Source organism: Mchenga conophoros, linkage group LG14, assembly GCF_057382185.1.
Source record: "Mchenga conophoros isolate Kocher_MC1m ecotype Shallow Benthic linkage group LG14, M_conophoros_male_GT1.1, whole genome shotgun sequence".
Lineage (NCBI taxonomy): Eukaryota > Metazoa > Chordata > Actinopteri > Cichliformes > Cichlidae > Mchenga > Mchenga conophoros.
The window spans coordinates 7784780-7806122 of record NC_140539.1 but is presented as its reverse complement, the minus strand read 5'-3'; the positions used below and the strand labels follow the sequence as shown (position 1 = coordinate 7806122).

At 41.1% G+C, this 21343-nt stretch overlaps 2 protein-coding genes across 2 annotated transcripts; both read right to left on the bottom strand.

The window, feature by feature from the left end:
- Window positions 1–988: 988 nt before the first annotated feature.
- serpine2 (serpin peptidase inhibitor, clade E (nexin, plasminogen activator inhibitor type 1), member 2) lies at window positions 989–8724 on the bottom strand. Its single transcript, XM_085245003.1, has 9 exons — window positions 7667–8724; window positions 6388–6666; window positions 6047–6274; window positions 5434–5631; window positions 2589–2787; window positions 2411–2508; window positions 1844–1930; window positions 1654–1737; window positions 989–1558 (listed from the first exon to the last, which is right to left on the bottom strand). Exons 2-9 carry the CDS (start codon window positions 6647–6649, stop codon window positions 1521–1523), a joined length of 1194 nt encoding a protein of 397 aa, XP_085101129.1. The 5' UTR covers window positions 6650–6666; window positions 7667–8724; the 3' UTR covers window positions 989–1520.
- Window positions 8725–9316: 592 nt separating this feature from the next.
- Window positions 9317–21000, bottom strand: prss59 (serine protease 59, putative). The gene is made up of 9 exons (XM_085245002.1): window positions 20752–21000; window positions 20371–20552; window positions 19131–19363; window positions 17968–18103; window positions 16332–16446; window positions 12279–12480; window positions 10927–11017; window positions 10628–10830; window positions 9317–9918 (listed from the first exon to the last, which is right to left on the bottom strand). The coding sequence occupies exons 1-9, from the start codon at window positions 20983–20985 to the stop codon at window positions 9809–9811; spliced, it is 1506 nt and encodes a 501-aa protein (XP_085101128.1). The 5' UTR covers window positions 20986–21000; the 3' UTR covers window positions 9317–9808.
- Window positions 21001–21343: the final 343 nt, after the last annotated feature.

Genomic DNA, 21343 nt, shown 5'->3' with positions numbered 1-21343 from the left:
AGACTTTTTACCCTGGGTTTTATTGGCACCCACATGACCAATACAGAAAAAAAATTTTTCCTGTGGAACTTGTATAAACAAGCCATCCATGACCCTCAATAATGAAAAGCTTTCAAGTACATTGGTGGCGCTGACTAAAAACTAGATGGATCCGCTAAATTACTAATATATGACTGCCAGAGTTTATAATTGAAAAAAAAAAAGTACCATAATATTCAGATATGCATGTAAAACTACCATAGTAGAGAAAATAATTATTTGATGTCCTGCTAAATGTATAAGTTTGCTCATTTCAAAAGAATTGAAGAGTCTCAAATCTTATGATACTTTCATTTTTTTAGTGAAGAAAAGCAACTGAAAATCCAGAAATATATTCATGAAAGTTACGCATTGATTTGCATGTCATTGAGTGAAATAAGTATTTCATCCCCTACAGCCCAGCCTGAACTCTGGCTCCCACAGATTTGATTACACTCAGTGCATTAGAGATTCCTGATCTCAACTCGTTTTGTGTAGAACTTATGATCTGAAACACACTGCCAAGGCTGCAATGGAGTAGCTAAAGAACCAGTACATGGAGTGGCCCAGCCAATCTCCAGACCTAAGTCCTATAGAAATTCTGTGAAGGGAGCTGAAGCTTGGAGTTGCTAAGCAGCAGCTAAGTAACCTAAAGAATTTAGAGAGTTTCTGTAAAGAGGAGCAGACCAAAATCCCTCATGAGATGTGTGCAAACCTGGTAACCAACTACAAGAAAGTGTTGTGCACACCAACAAGAGTTTCTCCCCCGATTACTAAGTGATGTTTTGCTTGGACATCAAATACTTATTTCACTCAATAACATCCAAATAAATGTATAACTTTTATGCAAAGTGTTTTTTTGATTTCTATTTATTTGGGCAAACTTACAAATTCAGCGGGGGGGGGGGGGGAGAGAGATCAAAATTATTTCCCTAACTGGATTACAGAAAATAAGCCAGTCAAAAATCACTCATGTTATGAATGTGTATTTATTCCTTCACCTCACCCCAAAAGTTTGAAGAAGACTTTCTCTCTGAGGGAAAGAATAATTTCAAATGCAAAACCGTTGCAACGGCATGAATATTGCCGTAACTTACGAGTGAAACGTAATACAGACTGGAGTTACAACACGAAACGGAAACACTGACATGATAAATAAACTGATTATCCTACTCCAGAGAAGAGAAAATACACAACTGACATTCAAAGTCTTTTAAAAATGTCATTAATTCAAAAAAAGGATACAAAAAAATTAAAACTGGAAAATTTAGTCAGCAAAATACATTTTATACAGCATGTTATGCAATACAGAAAATAAGTAACATAAAAAGCAACATTTAAAACAAATCACATCATATATCCACATTGTACAAACATGTTCAGCAAAGTGTGCTCTGTATATGTAGGGGTGTGTTTATGTTTACTTTGTATTCTGATACATGGCAGTGTATAAGCATATCCTGTTGTGATAAATGATGCTATGGTTGATGATGGGGCTGGGCTCAAGGCTCGTTGATCTGGCCCATGAAGAGGACGGTACCTGGAGACAGACGCAAGGAGAACTCGTCACGGTGCAGTGCTTTACAATCAAACATTTTTCAGCATTTTAAGGTGGAAATGGAAGAAAATCTGTACCTGTCGGGTTATGTCTGATGAGGAACGCAAAAGGTCTGTCAACTGTAACCCAGGGTGGGGAGGAACGGGCCAACAAAATAGCAGCTAAACAAAAGCAAAAAACAAAAACAAAAAACCCACAAAACAGAACATTGTTAAAACATGGGAGAAACTTTAAGTTAAAGATGAGGCTTACTGAACAAATGCTCACTAGTGGCTGCTGCTGCTTTTGTTCCATCTTCATTCACGATTATTTTGGCTTTCTGGAGTGCCTTGGATACATACACAGGCTCCGAACCTGAGGAAACGACAATACGCAATCATCTTTGCTTTCTCTGTATGAACCAGACCTTCCACATGCAACATAGATTGCATAAATATAAAAGTATGTTATAGTCCTTTGTAAGCTACACCACATGATGGCAATAGAGCATCCCCATCTGCTGGAAAGCTGATGGGGTACTTTCCTAGGGAAAATCCTACAAACTCTTGGCCAATTACACCACAGGGCGGCACTAGAGCTCTTCATCCCCATCTCTTCTCATTCCAAACTTTCAAGAAGATGATGAATGGCAAGACAAGAGGAGCAGTGATTCAGCATTTCACAGTCAACTACGATTCAAGCTCCTTACTGGCCATCAGTGACTCTCTGTAAACAGCCAACAATCCATTCATACTTCCAGGCTCTGCTCATATCTAAATAGACTGGATAAATACTGTGGCGGTGCAAGAGAACATGCGTCAGCGTCTGGTTTGCAGTGACTCTGCTTTCACTCACTGAGATGTCTGAAGTCAGCTTTGCCCTCACTGAAAATGTTCGTGATTCCCAGAGCTGAAAGTGGATCCTTCAAATCCACCTCTGCATCAGCCGTAAACCTGAGAACACAACGTAACAGACAATGTCACCATGTATCAAATTTGAAGGGACATTATATTTATGTGCGTTTGTGCCTTACTTTGGGATGAGCAGGCGGACTTTCCTCATGTGCATCAGTTTGGTCCAGCTCTGCACTGTGGCTGTGCTGATGTGGGGAATGACACGAGACAGAGGGGTGTCCTCTTCAGACGGGAGAACGATTAGCATGCTGATGGTGTTGCCATGATAAGGAAGCTCAATTACCTTGTATTTGAGCCCCTGGGGTGTGGAGGCTAGGCCTAGCAGAATACAAAAATCTGAAGTTAGAATGCTGCAAAACAGACTTCCATCCCCTCCACATTATCTTTCTACCAACCCTGCACCAGCCATCACCATTTTCGTAATAATGAAGTTTACCATGTACACAATGGTCAAATACAAATAAAATCTAAAAGACAAGTAAACACTAAAAGTACCGAACGCCACACACACATCTGTAATTGCCCTTTTAGCACAGCACACCATGATGACCCTCAAAACTTTCTCCTGGATCAATGAGTTTTAAGTTAAACTATCTGTAAGACAGTCACCATTAATTATCATTATTAACAGAAACATGAATTCTGCTCTCCCACAGAAAATTATAAATGCCAGTCGAAGCTCATCGTTTTATACTGAATGGTCCAGAAGGAAGAAAGTTAAGGTTTTCAAAATATTTTATGGGGGAATTAAGGAAATTAAGATCAACAAAAACATCAACCTATTATTTTACTTAATTACTGTTGCATGTATAACTTTGTATTACCTCACATTATGAGGCCTTCAGTATGGTGCTATAGTACTTGATGTTTATAGTTAAGTACTACAGCATATGTTTGTATGTACTTTGAGCTGCTGCTGTAATTTCCATTGTGGGCTCAATCCAGTACCCATCCATCAGCTTAAGGTTAATTCGAGGCAAAGACATTAATAAAACAGAACACATTCTGAAGTGTTTGATGTGTGACAAAAAAAAAAAAGAAAAGAAAAAAGAAAAGAAAAGAAAGAAAGAAAGAAAGAAAAAAGAATGACAAAACAGGTTTCATCCCATGGGGATTTTTCTCCAGTTCTTTCTTACTTTATTTTAACAAGCAAATTTGCCAAACTCCAGATTTTGCCAGGACTTTCCACTGAACAACTCTGAATTTGTGTGGGTAAATGTTTTTGTTTAACCACAATGGTAATCAGTGATGGTTATCACTTTCTATTTTGTCTGGAAGCAGAAAATCCCTGGCTTCCTGAGGACAAACATACTCTCCCAGAAAAGACCCACGAAGAACACCAACTGTAAGAATACTGTGTTAAATTAGCTAATAAGGGGGTATAGCATAAGACATATGCATGGTACAGTTTTTGCAGCTTTCAGCATTTCACTCAATTCAAATATGTCATTAACATTGCTTAAAGTTTGAGACAGCACTTTATAGCTTTTAAGTATCACCTTTTTGTGCAAGTAGATACTCTTGAATGATGTACAAGAACAGCAAATGTGGAGCTGAATCAAAGCACATAACATAAGAGCAGTACAACACCAGAGGTATCAAGACTCCCTCCCATTTTCAGGCTGTATATGCTTATTACACCAACCTACCTATTACAAAGTCAGATTGCCAAGTAAGTGTAAATGCCATCATAGCCATAAAACATTACTGTACCAGAACCACTACATTCTAGTGTTCTCTTTAGGACCCACCTGCTAGCTTGAAGACAATAATCCAAGCAACAGACTATCAACACTAAACTCAAAACACTTTAGGACACTGAAGAAAGTTAGATATCCGTAACTTCCAGCTTAACACGGCCTTAGTTCAAGAGCGTCTGTCCACAGCACTCGCGGGCCACCACAACTCTGACAAGTCACCTAAATATAGACCTCTGACTGGTGTATCATTTCATTTCACACAGGACTAAATAATATCCTACAGAAGTGGCATGTCCAAGTCCTTAAAATACAAAACAAAAAAACCCAACTCAACACAAACTCGCATATGAACCATAAACTGGCAGTGACTGCAGCTGCATTATAATAAACCCGAAGTGCAATAATTTGGCAGTAGATGATGGCAGATGAGGTCTATTATCAATGAAGGCTGTACAAGGTAAAGTTCAGAGAAGCATCAGGTACTGAAAGAAAAGTGAACCAACCCAATGTTATGATGAAGTTATGCTTTTCATTATTTTCTGTGACAAATAACTGACTCTGATGCAGTGGTTTTCCTATTAAACAAGGTCAACAAGGTGTAATATAAGTAGGACATAGTATATAAAAATTGGAAAGGCAAACGCTCATGCTGCTCTAAATATGCCATTTCCCAGCTTTTTTTTTCCTATTCTTGACTGCATGATGCAAATGCGCCAGATTGGTCACTTAAAATACACCGTGCCGGCTGTGAGCACAGAAGCCCCACTCACCAGTGGGTGAGCTTTCTTCTTCCAATCACAAGAAGGCTTGCTAAAAAGGGCAGTGAGAAGAGGGACACCAGCTCGTTTCCAACAATGGATGAGCTGAGCAGCTGCACCAAGGTCCAGTATATGATAAATAGGAATTATTCTGAACTCTCAAATCATAAAACTACATTAGTAACATAGAACAAATATATGGTGCTGACAAAACTGAACTTCTGTAAACCCCACACCACAGTAATGTAACGGTTGATAAGCCAAGAGAGACTTTGTAGCACAAGCATTCATAGTAGCCAGTTCATTTTTACTAGTCTGTAGCCAATGTTGCAGAAGAGCTTTCTAATTATTGCGAAAATGTATCTAAAGGTTGCTTTGCAGTGGAAAGCAATATAGGCTGATAGTAATGTAGAATAATATGGCCTTTTTTTAGTATCATGATTTATCTAAAACACTGACTGCTCTTTTAGACGCATTTAAATGCTTAGTCTCACATCACCACTCACCTATGTTAAAGATTGATAGCTGCGACATCATTGGAACTTTAATATCGATTCCATCGCCCCGGGTGAAGGTCCTTATCTTGGTGTTCTCAGGCTGGAAGCGAGACTTCCACAAGCCTTTGAAGTAGATTGAGTTGACAACGACCAGACGGGTCAGAGCAGGATCCAGCATGTCTGCTTTGATCAAGCTGGGGATGTGACCTGGATAAACATAGGAGCATTATTCCATCAGCAAGGTTTGATTTAAAAACCAACACGTCATGTCTTTTGTATTTATTTTGAGACAGAGAAGGTAAAACTGTATCAGCATGTAGGGGCAACCAATCAATACAGCAGAAAATTTAGTGCATTAACAAGTCAGACGTTTTAGAACAGTCCTGCAGTATTTTCAATGTGTTCATGCAGAAAAGGAAAACGATCTTGTAGGTGACAATAAGCCTTGTAGCCAAGTATACAAAAAGTCCAAAACATGGATGCAGAAGTCTCCCCTTCCTTAGGTAAAACCAGTCCTTCTGCACCCACTTTAGGGAAGGAATGCCTACACTCTGAGACTCAACTGCATTCAAAGATGGAAGTTTAGTTTCTGTATACAGCTATAATTGACAGCCACTGTTACCTTTGGTTTTATTGTTGACCCACTCATTAATTTCATCGGCTGCTGCATCAGGGCTGCTGAAGTCCAGGCTCCTGCTCTGACACTGGAAGTTCTCTTTGTTGGAAGTCACAAAAGCCTCCTGCATGGGGAAATCCTTCTGGCTGAACATAGCATTTGCGATCAGCACGATGTCCTGGTTGGCTTTGCCCGTCAAGTTCTTATGCAGCTTCTTCAACATCTTGTAAGGACCTGTGCAAACCAGGTAAACTTGTAACTGTTCCTCAACACCACCCAGGGTTTTTATACGTTAGGCTAAAAACTGTAGGACTCAGAAGACATCTATAGCCTGAAATAGTCCTTACCATTTTTCTTGTAACGGAGAGCATTAAGGATTTGCTTCCTCGTGTCCCCGTGGGCTCCAGATAACAGCATGCCAAGGATTGAAGCCACCCCATGAGGCGAGAGCACCACATTTTCCAGGGGCTTGGCATGAACTACTTGCTGAAACACCTGGATGCCGAGATCAGAGCCCCTTTCACCATAAGATGGTGCTTGGGACAGCACCCCCTTATGGCTGCACAAGGCCACCAATGCACAGAGGCACAATAAGGACATGTGCTTCATTTTGATACTTGCAACACCTACATAAACATTAGGAGAGGCAATTAGGATGACATTTATTTTACTTGAAGAAGTCACCTACCACTGCATGCATTTTTTAAACCACTTCCATAATAGATGGTTGTGACTCATGAATAAACACATATACCTTTACTCCCTCTTAAAGCAGCAAAATCATTCATCCAGTGTTGCAAGGTCTGACTAACTCTTACTCACTGTGTCTAAACATCACAAGCTATCCCTAGCCAGAACACTTGAACTGCACCCTTCGTTCCTTTTAATTTGAGCTCAAAATAAGATTTAGGACCATTTTGGGGAAAATGCTTCAGCCTAAAACTGGCCACAAGAGCCAGACTCAATTCTCGGTGAGGACTTACTGAAGAGGTGCAGTATTTGCAGTGTGAACATAAATTAAGGCAAGTTGTATAGCTGCCACGTTTATTCACCAACTGGGGCGTGCTGTTAATAATAATAATAATATTGCTGAGAAAACACGGAAATGGATTTAACATGCAGTTTTCAAATGATCAACCAGAGTGCTTTTATAAAACACCGTGTTCAGAAGTTTGACGCACTCAGCCACAATATTCCGCAACTGTATCTGGTGAGGAAATCGCAGGAAGCGTGAACATTAACTTATTAATTTGTGCAATAGAGGTGACCCCCACCCGTCAAACATTTAAACAACTACCAGTCCAGTTTTAAAGTGCTTTAAGAAAAACAACAAAAACAATACAAAACAGGTCACGTGAACACAACTACAATTATGCAGAACGACAATTAACTTCCATTTGGTTCTTTGAAAAAACAAAAACGACAAAATATTTTCCCGCTAGGATGCGGGCATGTTTTCTTATTTTATTTCTTTGAATTAGATGCAATGCTTGAAGTCAATTAAAATAGCTACGTGTGTTGACGCTTAAAAATAAAATTCCGTTAAAAAAACAAAAACACCCCCCCCCCCCCCACACACACACACACACACACACACACACACACACAAAAAACGCTATTCCTTACCTAACCCGAGGGGCTTCGATTAGACTTGTCCCGCAGGTGAAATTGCAGCTGGTATTAGTCCGCTTTTTCGCTGCCGTTCAAACGACAACTCAAGTAGTTAACCCCCAAAGTCCACGAAGAGAGCTCTTACTCTGTAGAAAGTTACACCTACTAGTGACTCCACCGCAGTTCCAAACAAGAATTTATCCTACTGTGAACCCCGCCTTCCAACCGAGCAGCCGACCATAAAACAGACATCCGTGTCTGTGTCAAACACGGATGTGCGTCCGCTACACCTTCAAAGTAAAGGTCAGAAAAAACCCTAAAGATTGTCGTTTTTAAACTCTCATAATTTAAAATGAGATGTATCCTCATAATTTAGCAAAGTTGTAGCTCACATTTCTCCGATAAGCAAAAGGAGATTAGATAATGATTACCTTCATCAAGCTACGTCCGGTGATGGCTTGGCCATCCAACTTGACACATCAGGAAGTGTGGTAATGTTTAAAAGCAGTATGAAACGTGCAAAAATAGTGATGTTTTGTCATATGAAATGGAGAATTATGGAGAGCCTACACTTTATCCTGATGAATATCAACATCATCAAAAACCGTCAATTACTACGTAGACCCTTTCAAAGTGTCCCTAAATATTTCTAAGACTAACTATTGCTTAGTCTTTTCCAGTTATATTTATCCAAACTACATTTCACAGAGAATTTGGAAAATATATGCCCATACGAGAATTTTTTTTTTCTTTCTTTCTGATGGGTGTATGCAGCTGGAAAGTGTCTCACACACACTTAAACACACCTGAGAAGAGGCTGAGTTTCAATTACATCCCTGCTACTGCCAAAGTGAGGATTAGGAGTAGGTTACTGAAGGTTTGAATTACAGGGGATTAAGGGGGAGTGTGTGAGTAATTACTGCTAAAGACATCATAAATGTTTACCTCGACACACTGGACAGTGATCTGTCACATAACCTTATAATTCACTTGTATATTTTTTAGGTTGAACCTTGGGTTTAATAAGTTCCTTTCCCAGCCTCGAGTAAATAACTAGATCAAGGCTGTAAAAATACAACATGGGACACCCACAGTGGGGCTGCGTTCTGAGCTACAGCTTTTGCTGAGTGTGTGTTTGGAATGGGGAGGGTCCTCCATGTCCAGATGCAGAGATGGGACTGTTATCATTGTTAGGCAAAGTGGGTCAGTTTGTCTGAGTTGGGAGAATTCTGAGAAGGTCAGTGAACCCACAGCTGTGCACTACAATTGTGTCTTCCTACGTCTCTCCTCTTACTCATTTTTAAGCCAAACCCATCTACTTCAAAGGCAAAAAAACAAAACAAAAAAAACCAACATACCGTAAGAACACTGCCACCCAACCCCATTGTGCAACTTGAAGCCTGAGATGTTTCCAGTGCACCTCTCTCTGGGCCAAACTAGAGATGATAATCACGCTTCTCCTGCTGGGTTTTAAACACACTCTTATCAAACACAACTAAACTTTTGTTGAACAAAACCAGATGTGTGCATGTTTGTGGAACACAAAGACATGAAGTGGAGCCATTTCTCATCAAATTCCCAGTTAAAAAGGTTTTGCAGGTTCATTGCTGCACGTTTAAACAGGACTCTCATTCTTCTGTTGAAGTGAAAGGTCGATAACCTTGGTTTTGAAAGCTTGATTAATGTTTTAAAGGCTTCTGGGGAAGCTGAAGTTTCTCAGTGCCAAAAGCATTTTGTTCAGATTTAGCAAGTGCTGTCTCCAAAAGCAAACAGCTTTTCCACACGAAAATTGATTAACTACAGCAATTATCCAGGCTACCGATGACTAAACCTAATAAATCAATTATATGCCTAACAGAGTTAAACCTGACATTATAAACTCACTAAGAAAAACTGTTCTAATTCTGCAAGATTACATTTTTGAAACAAAGTACCCACAAATACAAGAAATAATTTTTTTTTTTAAAAAGAAAAGAAAAAAGAAAACTTTATTTATGAGCTCAAAACCTGAACTTGGACCTAAAGATTCTTGTGCAAAATAGAATTTCAGATCAACCAGAAATTTGGCAGGAAGCTAAGCACTCTTCTCCCACTCTCAGTGACCTGAAAGTATTACGCTTCAGTTGCAAAGCCACTGCTGGCTTATTTAGCTCTCAGTCATTGCTTCAGCCACTGCTGCAGAAGTAAGGAGATGTGGTCACGGGCCAGGGTCAGCTGTGGGGGATCGTCACTCCTGGCTGGGTACATGTTGGCGCAGTGAGAGGTTCCTGGATCGGGGAAAGAAAAAACAGTGGATAAGGCATGCAAGAGAGACAAAAAAGAAAAAAAATATAGATGGAAACAAGACTTCCAAGCACAATTAACCAGCAAATAAAATTGGAGTTGAACAAGTAAAGCATTGTTCTACTCTGATTTAGCCGTTTGGCTTATGTAATGTAAAGCAACCACAAACATAGTTCAGTCTCAGTGTGGACTTGTGTTTAAAAAAATAAAAAAAAAATATCAGTGCAATCTGATGTACAGTTTGTAAGGTGTTTACTTAAAGGGGAGCTCACTTCCAGCTTCACTGTTATATTGTTAAACTCTGTTTCCATGATTCACAGTTTAAAGAACTCTTTATCTTATGTGGGGCCTCCACTTCTACAAGCCTGCTGTTCCTTTGAGCCAAACTCTGACTGGCTGTCCCTCACAAACAGAAGATCTAAACAGCAGGTGGTTGTGGCTTCTGTGTTCACAGCCAGAGATGTATACCTGAGATGACCATATCCAGGACCACCGCTCTCACAGACATCATTTAAACAAAAAAAGGACAATAGGGATGTTTAGAGCAGTGTGCAGCCCGACCTTTTGGTTAACAGGGATTATTTGGACATATGCTGATCTCATGATTTGAAACAGACATTCTCCCCACAAATGTGTATCCAGAGTGTAAAACAAACTTAACATAAAAATTCATTATGCATCATTTTTGTTCACCTTTGATGAAAATCGCAGGTAGGTCAGCTGAGATGTCCTGAGTGACCCCCAAGGCATGCCAGGGGTCAATGGAGCCATTGGGGAACACAATTCTGCTTGAGCGGATGTCATAAGCACCGTAATACTCATTGGTCTGTGTGACAGCCTCTGCCACCTGCTCAGCACTGATGTTGTAAAAGTTTGTACACTGTTTCAGAAAATATCTGGATGGGAAGAAAAAGAAAAAAAACCCAATAAGAATGACAACTGAATATGCAATTAAATGTGTGAGCTTTACTGGCCATGTTTGGTGTACTCACACAAGAGGGAAGCCAGCGAACGGCTGGTTGGGTGAATCAGTGCTCTGGTAGAATCCAAATTCAGCACAGGTCTGGTAGACCCACTGTCTCCCTGTCAAGAAATACACAAAAATCTACCCATGAATAGCATGTTCATTTCCTTGTTAGCATTATACACATTATGTTATTAGAGCCAGCATTTCTAATAATTATCTTAAAATCACCTTGATAAAAAAAAAAAAAAAAAAAGTATTCATTTTCAGTTATTCAGCTATAATAAATACCGAAAACAACTTGACTGGAGCCCCAAGACAAAGAGGTGGGCAGGGAAGTTTATGAAAGCGCATCCCAAAGACTTTTCAAAGAGACCACATCCTGTTCCTGTGACCCTCCACCCCTCCCACTGATGAAGTCTGAGCTGACAACAGAAACATGCGACCCTGGACAAAAATGCTATTTTTACTACACACACACACATACATCTATCTCCAACATCATGTGTGCATTTCTTCTTCCATATTATGTGCAGTATAAACCACAGGTGTTAAAGGGGATGCAGTGGTGCCAGATTCACTTCCCTGTTTTTAAATACATCTCCAGTGTGTCTTTAGACCGACAAATGGAATAGATTAACTCAATATTTCTTTTCTCTGCACACAGTCTCTGAACGAGCTATTGTGGTTTGCAGCCAGTTGTGATTCAGCACAGGTAAAAGCACCACCTCCAAGTAGAAAAGAACTGAGCTCCTGAATTCAGACCTAGCAGCTCACTTGTGTTCCGTTTGCTTTGGCATATAAACCTACAAAAACAGAAAGCGTGACGGCATACATAGCCACGGCAAAAGGAATGACTCGTATGACACTTTTGGCTGGAACTGGAAAGATATTCTGGGGCACATGTCGGGCTTAATTTAACTTTTTAAAAAGTGGATACAATATAGGAACTTTAAACCCTCGTGAAAACTTCGTTTAGAAAAAGCAGCCTTATTTTGGGATGTTATGCCAGGATTTATTTAGTAGTAAAGTTAAGCAATACTCCTGAATTAGCTTTTTTCCTTTTCTTTTGGTTGTTCAAATCCTTCCATCAGCATAGTAACCACATGCCAGAACAAGCCTGTGACTGTTCTATTCCATTTCCTAAGGCTACTGCAGTGCTCCTGAATTATTGTTGGATGACAGTGGAAAGTCACGATGAGACATGACAGTTTCCCTTAAGTGCAACAACAAAAATAAACTACTCTACTAACAAAACAACAAAAGACAGCCTAAAATTGCAAGGTACAGAAATATCTGTTTCATAAGGACCACAAGCTAAAGCTAAATAAAAATGAGCAAACCAAATACCACTTCCAAGGAAGACGCGTCCACACCCACCTGCTATTGGAGCTGGTCCATCCCAGGATGTGTTAGTCATGTCGCTGACGTATTTGCTGAAGCTAGTGTCCAGGCATTTCATAGAGGTGGTCTCCATCATGAGACGGGCCACAGCTGCGTATCTGGCGTAAGGGTCTCCCAGTGAGCTGTCAGTCATCACACTACACAGCACCTTGATGGTGATGTTGGTACCAGTAACACCCTTTAATGACATATCACAGCACACCACAAGGAAAAGAAGATGGTTAGGATGACATAGAAACACTGTTTTCTCAACATTGATGGCAAGATGTGCAGTTATATTATTTAAATTTTTCAGAGCGGCTACTTTGGATTATTATACCCTTGACCAAAGTTTCAAATAAATCAGTGTTTGCACAAATACAGGGAGGGACGGTGGCGCTGTTGTTAGGACTATCACCATACCGCACCACTCAAGGCCACACACCTGACCAGGGTGTACCCCACCGCCTGCTGTGTGACAGCTAAGATAGGCTCCAACCCCTGGATTATTTAAGTGGAAGAAAATAGATGTGGAAATAATCTCTGAGCCATAACTTTAGGCTTTAGTTTGTCATATAAAGCCAAGAGTGAGGGTGAAAAAAAACAAAAAACAGAGTCACAGAGAGAGAATACCCTAATATGGTCACAACTAGCTGCAAGACCAGATTTAAGCTCCTACAATACAATACAGAGTGTATAAGTGGATGTGAATAGGAAATCCTTAACCCCCATCCTAAAAGGTGGTCCCAACAGAAAGTGGCAGTTTTTCCAGTGGTTAAGTAGATGAAGTTTGGTCAGCATTTGTCAAACACTAAAACGCATGCTGGTATGGCACAACACTTGAGCGAGAAGTTGTGTTTGGAAAAGCAAACACATTTAACCCCCCTCCCATCCCACACACCCCCAAAAACAAAACACATGATCAAGGTTGAATTAGAAATTATTTTGACTTTGACATTACCAGAAGGTCCAAAACAGCTCTTGAAAGGACCTTGCGGTGTGATGGCCTTTTAAATATTTTGTACAACCTCAAAAAACATAACATGAATATTTATTCATTTCATATGTGGACAAGGGCAGGGTATTTTAGAGTTCCCAGATGGTGACACTGAGATGAGGCCAACTGGCAAGAAATCCATCCTGTGAATCAGTTCCTGTAATACACACTAATCAACAAAGGCTCTTGTTGCTAATGCGCTCCACCTTTAAAAAGGACAAATATTATCTTCACCCAATTGTTGTGATATTGCAATCTTAGACAAAGTAGTGGACCAAAAAAAAAAAAAAAAAAAAAAAAAAAAATTGTGAGGTGATAGTACAAAGAATACCTAGGCACACAGGCCAGCAGCATGAAGTGAGAAAGAGTTCGCCCCCAGGCATCTTCTAACAACATGCAAGAATGTCTTCACAGAGCACTCTGGGATTTAAGGCGGTGAGAGACTCACTAGCAGCTTGACAAAAGAAGAAAGCTGAAAGTTAACTAAACCTTTCATCTTATGCAAATGAGAGTTAACTCTTGGCAGTTGTGTAGTGTTTCGCATATAAAAATTAAGCCGCAGAATAAGCCAGTAAGTTTATGTTTTACAGTCTGGATACACATCTGTGGAGGAAAATATCTGTGTTGCATTTTCAGTGGCCTGTTCTCTTTGGACAAACACACATAATATATTCATGTCTTTGTCCTCACAAGTCTAGCCGTGTACAATTAGTGGACATCGTTGATGCAGTTTCTGTCACGTGTGGCGACCTGCTCCATGTATGCCCATTATGATCAGCACAAACACTGTGGCTTTTGAGTGGTTGCTGTCCAGCACTCTGGGTCCACATATACACCCGTCTAAAATTACACTGGCAATTTTGAGTGCCTGAGGGTATTAACATTATCAAGTAAAGCTACATCAAAAGCTCTACCAGAACCTGGATGGTGTCTTTATAGCAGTCAAAAGTCAAATTTGGAATACCCTACAGTTTTTGAACTCAGCAGCTACCATCTTAGCTAAAAAGGAAAAAGGAAGGGCTCAAATGATATTGAGCCAAACGAGGAGGACACATCTTCAGCACTCATGGTAAAGCAAGTATCAGGAGGCAGTCCTGTTCCCCACAGACATGTGCTGATGAGTGTTTAATTCGAGACAGCACTACTCTGGTAAATGGCACATTCAGTGTGTCTCAATGCTTCCATTAGAGCGCTTTTTGACAGAGTGAGGCTGCAGGAGCAAACAGGTGGCAGTGATCAGAGTGGTGCTTACGTGAAAAAATCAACACCTAAGTGACCTGTGATTACCATCCCCTATTCTATGTAAGAAAAAAGAAAAAACAGAAAAGGAAAACAAACTATTTGTACTTGCGCTACAAGCTGTACCGTTACATAAGGTCCTTCTGCATTTTATACAGCACCCTATTGACAACCTTAAGCATAAAACCACTGCTGTGACTCTACTGCTTGAGTTACACCTCACCCCGAGTTCTTACCCAAATTCCTCAGCGGTACCCAAAACCTGCTAGTTTTCTCTGCCCTTTGTGTCAGAGAAGGCAGCTGTGGGCTGTGCCTGTCTGCTAGCACTGTGGACTATGTGGCCCGACGCTCCCTTCAGTTCTTTTATAAGCGTCTCTTTAGCTTGGGGCGACAGGAAACCAGAGAGACCAAAGGCTCTTTTGTTACTTTTTCACATCAGCTTATTGGTAACCGGACTCACGTCTCCTCCAGGCACCAGGGGGACAGAGAGGGGATGGGGAGTCACTTTTTTTTTTTTTTTTTTTAAAGAAAAGTGAGGAAAAGGTGAAAAGTACAGTAACCAAAGTAACTGACAAAAATCATGCACAATGGGACTTCTACTAAAAGGCTGTACATGTTTACTGCTGTACCACAACAGAATGCTGATCACACACACTTGCATGGATTTGTATCCTGTTCCTGAAATCTTACAGAAAAGACACGAAGTTGCTGAGGAAAGTTCAGACCGTGCTGAAGAATAAAAGTGCCAAAAAGCACCAAATATTGACTTTGAAGCTGATTAGCACTGGGAAAACTGTGTTTTATATACTGTATTTTTGCACATTGGACCCATTTCCCTAGCAAAATATAAAGATACAGGGGTGGCTTAAGATTCTTGCGCATTACTGTGCATTTATCGTGACCATGGGCTTCATCTTATGCTAGAAATATTTCCACTAAAAAACAAGCAAATCTCAGATAAAAAGCACCAGCACCAAACACCACCGTACTGGCTTCTTTCATTTAAAAACAAGTCAAACCCTCCCACCATCCACTGTTATCTACTCTGTTGGCCTCCACTTTGCAGAGCAACAAGCCAGGCCCCACTTCTTATATAAACACACAGACACAGTAAGCAAGCAACAGGTCCCCGACGCAACCTTGGAAAAATTCTTCCGAGGCAACATCTCTGGGCCTCTCGCTGTTAGACAATGCAGGGTTTATCATGTTTCAGCACACTGCCCGGTTCCCTGTTACACCCCTGACTCATAGTGGTCTTGCATTCAACTCAGGCCCTGATAGCTACAAAGCCTGTTCAGTGCTTAGTCAGTACACATAAATCATGTCTTAATTAAAAAATTCTTTCCATATCAGATGTCTTTTCACATCAAACGGTATCAAAAATACGTGGTTGGGCACATTTTGTAGAGCAGCTACACCCAAACACTACGCAAGCCGTTTGTACTTACTGAACAACAGCTACAGATATGCATCTGTGCCTGTCCTGCAGAGTCAACTGCAGGCATGTTGGTGTAAATCTTTATGCATGTGTTCTGTCCATCATTTACCGACCTCATCCTTAAAGGGAGAGCCTCCTCTTAACTGGACCTATGTGGATCTATGACAATGAGAAAGCTCAGAGAAAATGGGCAGTAGGGGATAAATGCTGTGCCCTCTGCAAAATAATATCAAATTTTCCTGTAAACAAGTGTTTTCGTTCTGTACAACTTCTAACATATTAGATGGTTATCATTTTTGGACTGAGGATATCAAGAAGCACTCCAGAAGCCACATGTCTGGCTCTTTCCCCCAATACAGTTTGGCTTTCCCCTCACCTCAAACCCCCTGTTGTCTTCATTGTACTGGACCACATTCATGAAGTTGCCAGCCAGCGTTTCCAGGAAATAGGCAGAGTCCATGTCTGTCTGGATCTGTAGTTTGGAGCACAAACTGGAGGAGAAGAAACATGGGAATAGGGAAGGATATGAAGAAATTAGAAAAACCAGAGGAAAAAAAGAAATAAAGGGAGGACAATAGTAAAGTGCTAGCCAACAGCATGTGTTTGGGTGTTACTTTCTATAATATGCAGCTAGAAGTAAATCCAAAGAACTGACTTCCCTTTTAATCAAGTATTCATGTATTCAAAGTCAATCCATGCAAATGATTAGGGCCGTCTGTCAAGCTGACAGTAATCACGGCAGTGATTGTACCTTACTGAGGTGCGTTTGTGGATGTACGTAGTTAAGTGTTCACTTTTCATTTTATTGGACTCAACTCCCTTGTGTGTGCAGTGAACCAAAACTTCCTCCATGCTCAAGCTGTGACGCAAGCGCTGCTTTGCCTGATATTTTGCGGTTTTAAAGCTGGAAGCCTCCAAACCACCCCTGTGACCTCTGCCTGCAATGAGGACATGTCTGCATGAAGCAGAAATAAAAAGATGGGCAGGTTCGCAAGTCCCCATGACAGCACAAGTTCTGCAAAACTGCCCACGCCATTGAAGACGCCATTCAACACTGCTTATTTATCATGCTGACAGTCACTATAAAAACCTCAAATACAGGCTATAAAATAACATCAGAGGCTGCACACATGGCACGGGTAAGAATGACTTCATGTTTGTAACTGAGAATAATGGAAGTGAATGAAAAGAAAATAATGTAATAAGAGGGCTGAGAAAATAACCCAATAAAAGTAAATGCCGAGGCGTTTTTGTTTACTTACTCTTTTTAAGTAATGTTAAGCCTTGAAATCTTAGACAGCCACAGTAATAACAATAAACCCAATGATAAAGTGATGTAAGGAAATACAGTGAGACATTTCTGTGCGTAACCACACAGAAACCCTCCAGCGGCCCAGCTTCATCCAGAAAACTGAGGCAATACTTCTGGAGCTGTTGACTCTGACCCAAGATGACCCTTGTTGCGCACGCACGCACACACACACTTTGGAAGAATCATCTGGTTCTCAATGTGAATAAGATCAGACTAGAGAAGTAAGGGGATGTCAGCTTTGCTGTGGTCTGCCAGACTGATCAGGAAGGCTTACTCTGTAATTGGCTGCAAACTGGACACTCCGTTTATATAACATGCCTCAAGTTAAGGGCTCCTCTGGTCACGGCAAATAACAAAACAGAAGGATGGTAAATGGCCTGTATTTATATAGCGCTTTACTAGTCCCTAAGGACCCCAAAGCGCTTTACATATCCAGTCATCCACCCATTCACACACTGGTGATGGCAAGCTACATTGTAGCCACAGCCACCCTGGGGCGCACTGACAGAGGCGAGGCTGCCGGACACTGGCGCCACCAGGCCCTCTGACCACCACCAGTAGGCAACGGGTGAAGTGTCTTGCCCAAGGACACAACGACCGAGACTGTCCAAGCCAGGGCTCGAACCGGCAACCTTCCGATTACAAGACGAACTCCCAATTCTTGAGCCACGATCACTTCCAGAGAGCAAATGTAACCTACTTGAAGTCTTTGGTGATGTTTTCATAGGTTCTGGGGTCTTTCAGGCGTTCGACGAGGTCATCCGAAGCCTTTTTCACTAGCAATGGGCACTCTGTGTTCTCTGAGGCCAGCGAACGCCAAACAACCTCCAAGTATTCTGGGGAAAAAAAATAAAAAGAAAAAATAAAAAGAGAGAAAAAGAAAAAAAAGGCAGAGGGTGCATGGACACTTAAACCTGGGCTGCTATAAAAAGACCACAATAATACACACACACAAAAAAGAAAAAAAGCTCTTGGTTAAACACACAGGACCATTTTAGAGGCACCAATTTATCTTCAAAACAGCGTGTGAACCCAGTTCCATTTAAATGTTTGAGAGTGTTTATTTGGGTTTCAGTGAGGTTGAAAGTGAAATGATGAGTGAATTTCACAGCTTATGAAAAGTCTAAAAGCTCAGAGGAGAAACTCCACATTACACAATCCAGGAATTTTCTCCCCCCCTTTTTAAGTGAAAGCCAACCTCTTACTGGTAGTTTCTAACTTACTGCTGTGCTGTGCTGGAAATGATAACCACGAACTTACTGCAGGACAAAAGAGATGGCTGATGCAAGTACACCATTGGTCCCAGGTGTTTTGTCTCTCACATGTCCCTAAATCCAAAAGGAATTTCTAATGAATGTGTGCGATAGCATCTTAAAGACAGCACATGTGTGGGTGGAAGAGCCTAAATCCATGTTCAAAAGCTCCTCTGACCTCGATTCCAGCCTGCAGCCTTGCGGAGAAAAACAAAGGAGACGGCCAAATACAACACAGACACAGATAGAGAATGAGCTCTCATCTCTGATGTGTCTGAGCCTTTTAGTTCCGAGACACTGACCGAAGCTAGAAAATTTGTCGAGTGGTTCGATTTGATGCTTCGTGTGTTTGGTGAGGGTGTTGATACTGCAGTGTGTTTTTAGTGTGTCATACATTATATGAAACTGAATGTAATACTGAGAAGCACAACAAACAACACTTTAGCGTATCCTTAATGTGGTAATCCCACTTTGTTTCCTGAATGCATATACATGTTCAAATCCTAGATTGTTTTAAATGGAGTTCGGCACATTCTAAAATCAGGACTAGACAACATTATTTAGGGCTTTGTTACACTGTTTGGGCTTTTTACATCATGTCTCTTCTTACCTGGAAAATTGACTGTGGCATAAACAGGTGCACTGGTGGCCACAGAGGCATGGACCAGGTGGGGGTATTTGAGCCTGAACCAAGCAGCCAGAGAGCCTGGGTAGGACCCACCGAACGCCACCCACTTCCTGTCAGTCAGCCCTCGGGCCTCGGCAATCATGGTGCGAAAGTGTGCTAGGTCAGCCAGCGCCTGACGACTGCTGAGGAAACGCAGGTTGTCTGTGCTGAGGTCCCTAAAAGAAAAGAGTAAGCATTCAGTATCAAACCACATTGTTCTATCTAGCGACTGGGCTACGGGCACACTGCAGTGCTGCCATCTAGTGGTGCTGATAAAACCAGCTGAGAAAATTCAGCTGGTGGTTTCAATGTAAATTTGTTCTGATCCTACAGTGTGCACAACCAGAGTTGGGGAAAACCTGCAAAGAGCTGTGCAAAGTGATTTAGCCATACTTAAGAGCACCTTGCTCTGGCAGAAACTTCCTGTGTAAAGATTCAAACTGAAGTTAACCACTTGAAAGGCACACAGCTCACTGGTGCATAAACAAAGGAAGCCTGACATTTTTAATACCAGTTTTTGCACCCACAACATTATTTTTTTATTTTGGTATAACATATTTGGTGTGCAGTACTGCTTCACTTCTGCATTTGATCATTTTTGTTCATGCTGAGCTGAAATTTAAGGAAGTCAGTTATTTTACTCAGCTACAGTTCACACATGTCCCTTAACCTTATCACATGCGGGTAATCATGGAGTTCCTGTTCTAAAAATAGGCCGGCTTTAACTCACACTAAACATGGGATTTGAGAGCCACTCATTTCTGCTACATGATTGAGTTGTTAGAGTCATTTGTCACAGGAAAACTAAAAAAAGATGATATAGTGAAAATGATCAAAATATTCTGTGTGTACGGCCATCTTTGTGAATTTTGAACCACGAGTCACAGCCCTTCTGTCTGAGGGTTAAGACTTGGTTTTAGCGTTCAAGTTAGAATTAGGTTTCGGTTATGGTAAGGGTTTGCAGACGGTTAAACTTGAGAGCAAGAATATCAGGAATGCATTCATGGCAATAAATGTTTTCATAGCTTTGTTAAACCTGCTGAACCTGAAGCAGTGCAAACGTGTGTGTTACCCTCTGCACAGGGTGAAGCTGAGGGTTGGATACTGAGTTGTCAAGACAGATGACCACACAGACATAGAGATTTCTCTCATAAACAGGACATAAAGAGAGGGATAAACATACACTGTAGGGTGACTCTTTCCATAGAAGCGATGCTCCAGCATCAAGCAAAGTGCTCCCAGTTTCTCAGCGTAGGTGAGCCAAGTGCCATCCTTCATCCATGCTGGATTTGCTGGGCCCTCTCCCCCTATCATCAGAAACACCGGCCCACCAGGCCTGTAGAAGGCTTCATTTATAAAGTACCTCTGAGAGGGAACAACAAAGTGAGAGACATTCAGAAAGTAAAAAAAATAAACACATCAGTGGGGTTGCAGTAAAATGAGCCAAAAAGGCTTTATCTTTCGTGACAGATGCATGCATTATGACACATTTGTCCAACTGCACAAGATTAGACCACACAGTTAAATCAAACAAACGTCCATATAAACCAACATGTAGACCTGCCTGCTTCCACACTCTTGTGTCAGCGCCGTTGAAGTGATCCAATTTCTGTGGGAACCATTGCTCCTCAAACGGAGATCCCTGCTTGGTGTCCTGTGCTTCTTTAAACCTCCTGAAAATGGAGTAGCGACCCTCTCCAACAACACAGAGAGACAGAAACACGGCTACCTGACAAAGGAGCACCACGAACGTGGGAAAAGCCATAGTGCTAATAAAGAAGGAAATAGTGAAGGGCATGTGATATAGTGCAGAGAAGTCATATGACAAGTTGTGCTACTTTAGAAAACTCCCAGAAAATAGGAAATACCAGCATTCATCTTAAAATCGCACACAGCGCCTGTGTATTTACAAACTTCGCATATAATTGAAAACCTTATTTATTTAAGCCTTAAATATATTTTTAAATTGTTTGGGTTTTGTTTTCATATGTTTTGCCACCTATAATGCACAGAACGGTGTGTAAAGGACACAAACTCTGTCAAATTTTTGGTCACTGTAACACTGTGAAATTGACGTCAATAATTATGCGTCTACAGTGTGGCGCATGCTTATAGCTATCAATAAATAGTGACATAGCGCAGTTTCTCGTGTCTTT

Excerpts from the sequence above, each read along its gene's own strand:
- serpine2 (XM_085245003.1), bottom strand. The coding sequence starts at position 6,649 with ATGAAGCACATGTCCTTATTGTGCCTCTGTGCATTGGTGGCCTTGTGC. Across the intron at positions 5,632-6,046 it reads GGTCAACAATAAAACCAAAG|GTCACATCCCCAGCTTGATC; the intron begins GTAACAGTGGCT and ends ATGTTTATCCAG. Across the intron at positions 2,509-2,588 it reads GTCCGCCTGCTCATCCCAAA|GTTTACGGCTGATGCAGAGG; the intron begins GTAAGGCACAAA and ends TTGTGTTCTCAG.
- prss59 (XM_085245002.1), bottom strand. The coding sequence starts at position 20,985 with ATGCCCTTCACTATTTCCTTCTTTATTAGCACTATGGCTTTTCCCACG. Across the intron at positions 19,364-20,370 it reads GGAAAGAGTCACCCTACAGT|GGACCTCAGCACAGACAACC; the intron begins GTATGTTTATCC and ends CTTTTCTTTTAG. Across the intron at positions 18,104-19,130 it reads TGCCACAGTCAATTTTCCAG|AATACTTGGAGGTTGTTTGG; the intron begins GTAAGAAGAGAC and ends TTTTTTCCCCAG.